Source organism: Sphaerodactylus townsendi, linkage group LG10 (assembly GCF_021028975.2).
Source record: "Sphaerodactylus townsendi isolate TG3544 linkage group LG10, MPM_Stown_v2.3, whole genome shotgun sequence".
Classification (NCBI taxonomy): domain Eukaryota; kingdom Metazoa; phylum Chordata; class Lepidosauria; order Squamata; family Sphaerodactylidae; genus Sphaerodactylus; species Sphaerodactylus townsendi.
In genome coordinates, this window is record NC_059434.1 from 9179390 (window position 1) to 9191512 (window position 12123).

The following is a 12123-nucleotide window of genomic DNA, read 5'->3' on the forward strand; positions in this document are numbered from 1 at the left end:
AACTATGGCACGGGTGCCAGAGGTGGCACTCAGAGCCCTCTCTGTGGGCACGCACAGAGTTCATCATGTGGGGGGGAATCATATTCCCCCACACACATCTAAGCTGGCCTGGGCACGATCCTTTACCTGGGAGTAAGCATGGTTGCTGGCAATGGGACTTGCTTCTGAGTAAACCCTCCTAGAGTCGTGATTCACCCATTCGAAGCGTTACACGGTTGCTTCACCAAGCTTGCTCCTAAGTAATGCGCACCTCGGAGCCAACCGTTTTTCCTAAACTAAAACCTCAGTATTCAGGTTAAATTGCTGTGTTGGCACTTTGCAATAAATAAGTGGGTTTTGGGTTGCAGTTTGGGCACTCGGTCTCGAAAAGGTTTGCCATCACTGCCCTATTCGTATTCAAGAGTTCGCCCTGTTCATATGCTCGCACGTTCAGTCCCGATCTCGGGACACAGCCTAGAGATAAGCTTCATATAGACAGTATGACCATGTGTATTGTCTAGTATCAAATAGAAGAGGAATTTTAAATAATTAATTTATGTGTACTTTTTTTAGTGTATATTAAATAGGATTTTTAAATGTTCAAGTAGCATGCTTTTATAGCCTACCATACTATGTGGCATTGCTGTTGTACAAATTTGATTATTTTGTTATAACTTTTTCCAGTCTTTGACCATAATGAAGTCTGACTGATTGACCATGTGTGACAAATGGTGTTGTGCTTGTTCCTGCATACTCTCTACGTTCATTGATCCTCTTTGGCCATGCTGGCAGGGGCTAATGGGAATTGTAGTCCATGAACATCTGGCGAGCCACAGGTTGCAGACTTCCGGGTAGAGGATTACAGAGTCTTCTGGAACAAAGAAATTAGTTCTGCAATTACTGTGGGACTCTGGGCACTGGAACTCAAAAATTGTGCAATTATCATACGTTTATATAAGAGTTTGATATCTTGGAACACTTCATCGAAAATTATCTAATAATTTTCACAACATCCCTGTAAGATAGGGCAGTTCTATACCATGACTGGAAAGCTAAGACTTGCATAAACCGACTGGGGGAGATCATGGCAAAGACCACGTTTCAGTGGGGCCTGTCCCAAACCCCACCCATGTCTCTTAAACTACACTAGCTCCATACTGGTAGAATTGGGATCCTTCCCCCTCCCCCCCCCCCGCCTTTAAAAAGAAAAGAGGTATGCATGATCATAGCCTATAATGACATTTTAAATAGTGACCTCTATCAAAGACTTTGAAATCACTACGAAATATCTTTAAACTATCAGGACACGAAAATTTATGCAAAGGTTGCAAAAACCGGGTGTAAAATTTAATTTGGTGAAAACCTTCACAGGATTCCCCCCTCCCTTTCTGCAGACGCTTGTCTAAGCGAAAGGCAGGCATTTTGCAGAGGCGCTGTTACATTAATTCATCTTCTGCATGCCTTGGGCCATAGCTTATAATGGCATTTCCATTCTTTCTAACAGACTGTCAGGACTTTCAAAGGACATTCCAGACAATTGCAAGTGCTTCTCTGCTGGACAGATCGGACTCCTCCTAAGGGCGCTCTTTGATATAGACCGATCTGTTCCGTGTAACCCTCCTCTACTTGGGAGCGGGGAAAGGGAAAAAAAAACCTTTACTAGTCTTATACAGGACTCAAATCATCCCTTAATCCATAGGTGTCAAACTTGCGGCCTTCCAGATGTTATGGACTACAGTTCCCATCATCCCCTGCCAGCATCATGTTGGCAGGGGATAATGGGAACTGTAATCTGGAGGGCCGTGAGTTTGACACCTGTGCCTTAACCCCTTCAGTGGTGTAATTTTAGATTCTGGACACCAGATCTCTTTGAGATCACAACGTATACTACTGTTGCAAAGTTATCATCTGTTCCCCCCCCTCCTGCCACTGACCCTGGGACCCTGGAGCAGCAGTGGCGTAGGAGGTTAAGAGCTCATGTATTTAATCTGGAGGAACTGGGTTTGATTCCCAGCTCTGCCGCCTGAGCTGTGGAGGCTTATCTGAGGAATTCAGATTAGCCTGTGCACTCCCACACACGCCAGCTGGGTGACCTTGGGCTAGTCACAGCTTCTCGGAGCTCTCTCAGCCCCACCTACTTCACAGGGTGTTTGTTGTGAGGGGGGAAAGGCAAGGAGGTTGTAAGCCCCTTTGAGTCTCCTACAGGAGAGAAAGGGGGGATATAAATCCAAACTCTTCTTCTTCTTCTTCTAGATTCTCCCCACCCCAAGTCCAACCTTCACAGATCCAGCTTTATTGTGGCGGGGGGGTGGGGGCGCCTCCAACCAACCTAGGAATGTAGGTGTATTTTTCACAGGCTCCAATGTAGTATAAACAAGCAATGGAAAACTATATTAAGGATTCTTGTTTCAGCAAAAAAATGCATTCTTGGGCAGCGTCTGTGATGTCCTCTACGGTTTATTCCCTTGTGGTCGTACAGAACGCTGCTATTCACGTACTTTTTCGTTCACGTTCTGGGAACAGTCATTAAAAAAGACACCAACACTCCTTCATTTAGAGTGGAGTTCCACATAAGAACCTGATGTATTTGCTCATTTTGTTTCTAGCTTGTCTTTTTCACTGAGACTCAAGGTGGAGTGCAGAATATAAAGGGATACAATTTGACTCCGTGGCCCTTCCCACACAAATCTCCTAAAACGTTTGTGAAATGTTCATTGAAATGATTGTAAAACATTTTCAATCCTGCCTTTTGTTCACACTCCAGCCCCCCCTTGAAACAACTCCTGGCTGCAATTTTGTGATTTTCTCTTCTTTTTTTAGTTTTGTGCTGAATGCTTCAATGCTTCACAACCTCATACAGAATATGAAGCAAGGGTGGAGCGAGGGGGAACTGCACCCAGGGCACGTCTGCGGCCTGCCCCCCTGCCCTGCCCCTTCACGACCGCTTTACGCCCCGGTCACACTCCCGCACAGGGCATCGCTCCCCCTTGCCCCGTTGACGTTACACCACTGATATGAAGCAATACAATTTGACACCATGGCCCTTTTCACAAAAATCTCCTAAAACATTTATAAAACATTTTAATCCCTCCCCCATTTTGTTCGAACACCCCCCCCCCTTGAAACGATTTTGTGATTTTTCCCTTCTTTTTTTCCGTTCTGGGTTGAGTCAATGCTTCAGTGCTTCTGAGCCTCAACATGTATTCTCTTTTTTATTATTTAATTTTTTTATTGTATCATTTGAATTTTACAGTTTATAGTAATTTTCTTCTTCATACATTTTCAAACAATACTTCCCCCCCCTTTTCTCCCTCCCCCCATTGCTTCTTCTTCATAGTTTTGTCACACAAACAGCAGTAAGTTCATTCTCTGTAGCCTCTTCTCCCATATTTCTTCTTTGACTCGAGCTTCTTTCATCCAGTCCACGTATATTATCCATATCTTCAACATTTCATTCTGTTTATCTTGCCCCTCAACATGTATTCTCTATTCCTCTGATACTTGATGCTTCAAAGATTGCCCCACCCCCACCACCCAATTAAAAGAACAGCTAAATGCTTCGAATAAACAGGAGAGGGGGAACAGAGTAAGCTCCGAAAATGGCCCCAAGGAGGAAGTTCAGGGAGGCAGAGAAGCGTGGGAAACGTCTGTCGATCATACAGCAACTGAAGGCGTTTTCAAAACATAGACTCGTTTTAAAAGGGGGCTCGTTTAAAACGTTTTGAGCCTGGAGTAAAACGTTTTGGGGAGTAAAAACCATGTGGAACTCCATGAAAGAAATGTTTTATTTCCTGCCTCAAAACGTTTTAAATTAGCGTTACCCACACTTGGCAGGGATGAGCCCAGCGTCAGGGAGCGTCCCCTGGGGTGCCGCTTTCTCCCCCACCTCCCTCGTGGCACCAGCAGGTGGGGCTGTCCTGGGCCCCTTTCCGGGTGGTTGGCTGGCCGGGGAGGAGTCCTGAAGCTGCTGTATCATCCCGGTTGGTCTGGCTCCAGGTGAGTGGTGCCCTCCGAGCAAGGACGGGGGTGGGGTGGTCAGCCCCAGCCCTGAACATTAGGTGACCCAGCATTTTGCTTTTGTGACCCACTGCTGGGTCACTCCCCACCGTTTAGTCAACGCTGTTTTAAATGATTGTGCAGAAAAGCCGCATAAGACAAACGATGAAGGAGCAAATATATCGAGGAGTGAAGAGTTAGATCAGCCATTCTCAACCAGGGTTCCGTGGTCCCCTGGGGTGCCGTGAGCATGTCCCAGGGGTACCGCGGCAACACTACCACCACCCCTCATTTTTGTGGTGTCTGCCATTGGCGCCAGCAGGGACATGGAGCTGGCCCATGGGGCAGGGCCTGCCACAAGGTCAGCAGCCACCACCACCCCCAGTGCTTCCCTTCACCCTGGGAGGGGAAGGTGGGGGTGTGGCAAGAAGGGGCAATGGGAGGGGAAGGTGGAGGGTGGCGGCAGGGGTACCATGAGATATGAAGAGTGAGGTCAAGGGTACCCTGACCTCGAAAAGGTTGGGAAACACTGAGTTAGATGATGGTGGTCTAAGGCATGAAGCAGAATTACCAGAAGTAGTAAATGAAGATGTCAAAGTAAGGTGATCCCTTCAGGAGATGACTAATGGGACTTAAAGATTCCAAGTCACCCTCTTCCTGCACTTCCCCCTGAGTCTCCCATAACATGTCGGACCACTAAACCTGTGTCCTGAGGTCACTGTGCTGTGCGTTTCCCTGCCTGTGTTCCAGACCATGAACTGACAGGAAGTGTTCAGTGTAGTAATCTCTTGATACAGAGTAGGTTATGCCACAGGACAGAAAGAGGAATAACCAGCCATCTCCAAGACACTTCTAGTAAACTCCTCAATGAGAGATAAGGTTGAAAATAGCAATGGGAAAGTCCCTTCACGCATACATGCACACTTGTTGTGGAAAGAGCTCAATTAAAATTGATAAAAATCAAACGGTTGTACTTACGTTCAGGCCTTGTCATGTTTCCAGGAATACAATCCGTTTCTTCCAAACTTATGTGGTAGTGGTGATGAGAACAAGGCTGGAGGTGTTACCTCTGGAATAGAGGTATAATGGCTAAGTGCAGTGGACACTAATCTGGAGATCCGGGTTTGATTCCCCACTCCTCTGCATGAGCAGCTAACTCTTATCTGGTGAACTGGGTTTGTTTCCTCACTCCTCTGCATGAAGCCTGCTGGATGACCTTGGGCTAGTCACAGTTCTCCCCGAACTCTCTCAGCCCCACCTGCCTCACAAGGTGTCTGTTGTGGGGAGAGGAAGGGAAGGAGTTTGTAAGCCACTTTGAGAGTCTTTACAGGAGAGAAAGGTGGGGTATAAATCCAAACTCTTCTTGTTCTTCTTCGGGCTGCCATAGTTACGTCTTGGACACGGAAGATGTGTACTGTTGGAGTTCTGTGCTGGAGTACTATAGTACTTACTTTTGGATTGCTTACTCTTGGAGTACTTAGCACTTACTTTTTGCCATGTAAACACTGACTCAGTGGCATAGTGGCTAAGAGCAGGTGCACTCTGATCTGGAGGAACCGGGTTTGATTCCCCGCTCTGCCGCTTGAGTTGTGGAGGCTTATCTGGGGAATTCAGATTAGTCTGTGGACTCCAACACACGCCAGCTGTGTGACCTTGGGCTAGTCACAGCTTTTCGGAGCTCTCTCAGCCCCACCTACCTCACAGGGTGTTTGTTGTGAGGGGGAGGGGCAAGGAGATTGTAAGCCCCTTTGAGTCTCCTACAGGAGAGAAAGGGGGGATATAAATCCAAACTCCTCCTCCTCCTCCTCCTCCTCCTCTTCTTCTTCTTCTTCTTCTTCTTCTTCTTCTTCTTCTTCTTCTTCTTCTTCTTCTTCTTCTTCTTCTTCTTCTTCTTCTTCTTCTTCTTCTTCTTCTTCTTCTTCTTCTTCTTCTTCTTCTTCCTTCTGTTTACGCCCTGGAAAATGTTGTTGGTCTTTCAAGGTGTTCCAGGACTTGAATTTTGTTCCTATAGGCCATAGGTGTCAAACTCGCAGCCCTCCAGATATGGATTACAGTTCCCATCATCCCCTGCCAGCATGATGCTGGCAGGGGATGATGGGAACTGTAGTCCATAACATCTGGTGGGCCACGAGTTTGACACCTGTGCTATAGGCTAACCTGACTAATCACCTGAAACAAGCCTCCTAAGTTTGAATTGGAAGGCGAAAAGCTGGTTATGCTGCTGAGGACATTTTATGTTGGTGCCAAGCCCGTCATAACCCAAGCCTGTATTTTGGCTTAGGTTTAGACTGGATTTTGGATTAGGTTTAAATTGTAACGGGCAGGGGCGTAATGCCCATTGGGCAAGGTGGGCAGCTTCCCAGGGCACCACCTTGTGGGGGGCATCAAAATGCAGGGTTCGTTTTTGGGTATTTTTAGTAATTTTCCAATTTTGGCCTGCAGGGGGCGCAGTTTTTAGGCTAGCGGCACCAAAATTTCAGAGTATCATCAGGAGACTGTCCTTATACTACCCCCCAAGGTTGGTGAGATTTGGTTCAGGGAGTCCAAAGGGGGACTCCCAAAGGGGGTGCCACCATCCCCCATTGTTTCCAATGGGAGTTAATAGGAGATGGGGGCTACAGTTTTGAGGGTCCATAACTTTGGCCCCCCTGAACCAAACTGCACCAAACCTGGGGGGTATCATTAGGGAAGTCTCCTGATGAGACCCTGAAAGTTTTGAGACCGTGCCTTCAGAAATGTAACCCCCCCTCAGCCTGCAGCCCCCATTGACAGCAATGCCAAAAACTCAATGCAGAACAAAGATTCTTGGACAAATTTCTGGGATGTTCCTGCAGGGGGTGCATTTTTGGATGTATTGGCACCAAGATTTCAGGGTATCATCTGGAGACTGTCCTGATGGCACCCCCCAAGTTTGGTGCAGTTTGGTTCAGGGGGTCCAAAGTTATGGACCCTCAAAAGGGTAGCCCCATCTCCCTGCAGGCACCAATGTCCTGGTGCAAAAAAAATTTTTGGTCGTGGTGGGGCGGCCGCCCATGGGGGGGGGGGGGCATCCAACTCAGGTTTTGCCCAGAGCTACAGTTTGCCTCATTACGCCCCTGGTAACGGGTGTTGGGAATTCTGAGCCAAGAGGGGTTCCTTTCCACAGGCACCCTAATTTCCCAATATTAAGGGTACTGTACATTTGAAGAGTTTTGTATATTTCATGCCTCTTTGTTATTGTTAGTGGCTCGGGCATTTCTCAACGGAAAAGCAACATACAGATATCTCTTGATAAATCAATAAATGTACAGGGGAGTTAAGCCTGACAATTGAATTTTTTTAAAAAAAATCACCCTCATTCCTCAGGCAAAGAATGGAAAACATTTGCTTCTGGGTAAAAATGTATTCTTAGGACAGTGGTGGCGAACCTATGGCACAGGTGCCGGAGGTGACACTCAGAGCCCTCTCTGTGGGCACGCGCATACAGAGTTCGTCATGTGGGGGGAGAATTGCCCCCTCCCCCACATCTTGGCTGGCCTGGGCCACTGGACTTGATGTGCGTGCACCTCAGCGAGCAGGGAGGGCTCGGCTGGCGGGCCTGGTGCCTGTGCTCCAGGTGGCTGCTGCCCGGGGGGGGGGGGCAGAGGGGGCAAGATGCTAGAGAGGCGCAGAGTGGCGCATGTGGGACTTGCTGGAGGCTACAGCAGGCTGGCCCCTGCTTGAGGGGGTTATTCAGGTTAAATTACCGCGTTGGCACTTTGCGATAAATAAGTGGGTTTTGGGTTGCACTCGGTCTCGAAAAGGTTCGCCATCACTGGCTTAGGATATAATCACCTCCACGAGAAAATTGTCTTAGAGACAGATCTTGAGGCGGCATCTCCCCACTTTGAATAAACGCACTGCAAAATCCTTTCAGTTCTTCAACTCGAGGAACTGCAGTCAAAACTGCAGCCGATAACAAAACTCAGTCTGGCTTGTTTCCCCCTCGCCAGGGGCCTGCCTTCCCTTTGTCCAGTTTGACATTCAGCGTGTGCCGCTCCGGCATCCCGAAAAGTAACCATTGTCTTGTGTTTCCCCAGGAGGCTGGAATGCAGACGGAAAGGGCCCCAGCGTTTGGGACACGTTCACCCACCAGGCGGGAGAGCGGGTTTTCGAGAACCAGACTGGCGACGTCGCTTGTAGCAGCTATGCTCTGTGGGAGGAAGATTTGAAATGTATCAAACAGCTTGGCTTGACTCATTATCGCTTCTCTCTTTCCTGGTCACGTCTGTTACCTGATGGGACGACAGGTTTCGTCAACCAGAAAGGCAATTGTTCCTTTAAAACAGAAAGTTGCGCCGTTTTAATTCAAGGTTACTGCCGCAGTCTGGCATAATTAATCCAGTGTGCTGTTCTGCAGTGCAGTTTGGAAATTGCAACTTTGTTCAGGGTAATTACGGGATGATCTGAGTCCTTTTGGGGGGGGGGCGCGGGGGGGGGGGAAACCTGGTGCTGATTAATATTCTGGGTTGTTGCTCATGCTATTATCTGTGGCGGTGGGATAAGTGATTTTGCTGTGTGCTGCTATTTGGGAAAGTACACATTATTGTTTGTAGTTTGGGAAAAACAAATCCCTCCCATCCACGTACCTGGTGCTTTCCAATGTTTTATTTTTTTTTAAAGGATGGGTCCTGATAGAGAGAAAGGGAAAGGGAGAGGACGAGGCAACCATCCACTGGAATGTGATTGAGAAAGTCAAAGGGAAGGGGAGGTGGGGGTGGACTTAATTTAGCAGAGCGTTTCGGCTGGAAACGAGGACAAACACCGAATTCATTTGCATAGCTTGAAGCCGTGCCATGCCCTCACCTGGATAGCCCAGGCTCACTCGCTGTGGTCAGATCTTGGAACCTAAGCAAGGTCGTCCCTGGTTAGTATTTGGATGGGGGATCTCCAAGGAATACCAGGGTTGTGATGTGGAAGCAGGCAACGGCAAACCACCTCTGAACTTCTCTTGCCTTGAAAACACCACCAGGGGGCGCCGTATGTCAGATGTGACTTGACTGCAATAGAAAATCAGGAAGGACTCAAATATTGATCAGATGCCTAAGTCAGATGCAAGTTCTACCACCACTACTTAAAGCCATTGGGGTCAAGAACAGGCCGTTCGGCGGGCCTTGTTTCAGAATCTTTTGATGACTGTGCTGAATTTGCAGTTGCGTTTCAAACACACGGGATGCCAGACTGTGAGGCTTCAGGCTCAGGGTTGACTCTGAGTGCTTTATGCACAACTCCCCCAAAACGTTTTCAGTCCCCCTCCCCCTTTGCAATGATGAATGTCCGTACTCACCCCCTTGAAACGATTCCAGGCCGACATTACATGATCTTTCCCTTTTATTTTGAGTTCTGTATTGAATCAGTGTTTCACGTTGGGGTGCTGTGTGGTTTCCGGGCTGCGTGGCCGTGTTCTAGCAGCATTCTCTCCTGACGTTTCGCCTGCATCTGTGGCTGGCACCTTCAGAGGATCTGATGGTAGGAATGGAAAGCAAGTGGACAATACAATGTTTCACAGTCTCGCGCTGTATACTCAGTGCTTTGACGATTGCCCCCACCCCCCCCCAATTAAAAAAAAGAGAAATGCTGCAAATAAACAGGCAAAGGGGATTGGAGCGAGCTCAAAAAAATGGCACCGAGGAAGAAGTTCCGGGAAGCAGAGAAGCCGGGGAAACGTCGTAAATTGATAGCAACTGAAGACATTTTCAAAATGTTTCAATCGGAGATTGATTTTAAAAGGAGGGATCGCTTTAAACAATTTTGAGGCTGCAAAAAAAAAAAAAACATTTGGGGGTAAAAACCCCGTGGAACTCCGTGGAGGAAACATTCTACTTCCTGCCACAAAACATTTTAAAGGGTTTGTGCAGAAAGGGTCTCAAAGTCACAGTTCCTTCCCTGTTTGTTTTGCAAAGGGAGGTAGCAAGATGGCTTGCTCAAGGAGGAGAATGGCTGCCAGGCTGGAGGAAGCGGGAGAGGGAAACTTTTAACCCTTTCCTCTCCTGACGTTTTCTCCTTGGAAAGAGCCGCTTCTGACGTATTTATCTTTCCCTCAGAGGGCACAAAAGCAGCTCAGGGGAATGTTTTTTTTCTGGTGAAAAAAAAATAGCAGGGGTGGAAAAGATTGGAAGAGCAAAAGAGATTCACTATCCTGTGAGGGTTTTTTTAATGGGATTGCTGTTTTACTGAGTAACTCAAGGCCCGGCCGTCAGCAATCCTTCCCTGTCAGGCCTGCACAAGCACACCTGTGTAAGTTACGCATCATACCAGTCTGCCCTGCCGGTGAGGATCCTCCTCCAAACCCTGCTCCTTCTTGCAGCGGTATGGCAGGTGTCGACCAGAGACAGGGCCTCTCCAGTGGTGGCCTGTTGCTCTTCCGGTTGAGGCTCACCCAGTACCTAGGCCAAACCACATTTCTTTAATTCCAAGTTATTAACTAAGGGAGTTTGATCATTTTCTTTCATTCATTCATTCATTCATTCATTCATTCATTCATTCATTCATTCATTCATTCATTCATTCATTCCCCCCCCCAATTCATTCATTCATTCATTCATTCATTCATTCATTCATTCATTCATTCATTCATTCATTCATTCATTCATTCCCCCCCCCCCCCCACCCCCCCCCCCCCCCCCCCCCCCCCCCCCCCCCCCCCCCCCCCCCCCACCCCCCCCCCCCCCCCCCCCCCCCCCCCCCCCCCCCCCCCCCCCCCCACCTCCCCCGCCCCCCAAACCCCCCCCCCCCCACATCCCCCCCCCCCAAACCCCCCCCCCCCCCCACCCCCCCCCCCCCCCACCCCCCCCCCCCCCCACCCCCCCCCCCCCCCACCCCCCCCCCCCCCCACCCCCCCCCCCCCCCACCCCCCCCCCCCCCCACCCCCCCCCCCCCCCACCCCCCCCCCCCCCCACCCCCCCCCCCCCCCACCCCCCCCCCCCCCCACCCCCCCCCCCCCCCACCCCCCCCCCCCCCCACCCCCCCCCCCCCCCACCCCCCCCCCCCCCCACCCCCCCCCCCCCCCACCCCCCCCCCCCCCCACCCCCCCCCCCCCCCACCCCCCCCCCCCCCCACCCCCCCCCCCCCCCACCCCCCCCCCCCCCCACCCCCCCCCCCCCCCACCCCCCCCCCCCCCCACCCCCCCCCCCCCCCACCCCCCCCCCCCCCCACCCCCCCCCCCCCCCACCCCCCCCCCCCCCCACCCCCCCCCCCCCCCACCCCCCCCCCCCCCCACCCCCCCCCCCCCCCACCCCCCCCCCCCCCCACCCCCCCCCCCCCCCACCCCCCCCCCCCCCCACCCCCCCCCCCCCCCACCCCCCCCCCCCCCCACCCCCCCCCCCCCCCACCCCCCCCCCCCCCCACCCCCCCCCCCCCCCACCCCCCCCCCCCCCCACCCCCCCCCCCCCCCACCCCCCCCCCCCCCCACCCCCCCCCCCCCCCACCCCCCCCCCCCCCCACCCCCCCCCCCCCCCACCCCCCCCCCCCCCCACCCCCCCCCCCCCCCACCCCCCCCCCCCCCCACCCCCCCCCCCCCCCACCCCCCCCCCCCCCCACCCCCCCCCCCCCCCACCCCCCCCCCCCCCCACCCCCCCCCCCCCCCACCCCCCCCCCCCCCCACCCCCCCCCCCCCCCACCCCCCCCCCCCCCCACCCCCCCCCCCCCCCACCCCCCCCCCCCCCCACCCCCCCCCCCCCCCACCCCCCCCCCCCCCCACCCCCCCCCCCCCCCACCCCCCCCCCCCCCCACCCCCCCCCCCCCCCACCCCCCCCCCCCCCCACCCCCCCCCCCCCCCACCCCCCCCCCCCCCCACCCCCCCCCCCCCCCACCCCCCCCCCCCCCCACCCCCCCCCCCCCCCACCCCCCCCCCCCCCCACCCCCCCCCCCCCCCACCCCCCCCCCCCCCCACCCCCCCCCCCCCCCACCCCCCCCCCCCCCCACCCCCCCCCCCCCCCACCCCCCCCCCCCCCCACCCCCCCCCCCCCCCACCCCCCCCCCCCCCCACCCCCCCCCCCCCCCACCCCCCCCCCCCCCCACCCCCCCCCCCCCCCACCCCCCCCCCCCCCCACCCCCCCCCCCCCCCACCCCCCCCCCCCCCCACCCCCCCCCCCCCCCACCCCCCCCCCCCCCCACCCCCCCCCCCCCCCA

The 12123-nt window shown here is 53.4% G+C and overlaps 1 protein-coding gene across 2 annotated transcripts in view; it reads left to right on the forward strand.

Moving 5' to 3' along the window:
• The window catches only part of LOC125440337 (cytosolic beta-glucosidase-like), a 71019-nt gene extending 62641 nt beyond the window's left edge, over positions 1 to 8378 (forward strand). For both annotated transcript variants that reach the window (XM_048510107.1, XM_048510108.1), the window contains exon 3: positions 8034 to 8378. In XM_048510107.1, coding sequence (XP_048366064.1) covers positions 8034 to 8329 — 296 coding nt within the window. In that variant the 3' untranslated portion in view covers positions 8330 to 8378. The remainder of the gene's footprint in view (positions 1 to 8033) is intronic.
• The last annotated feature ends 3745 nt before the right edge of the window (positions 8379 to 12123 follow it).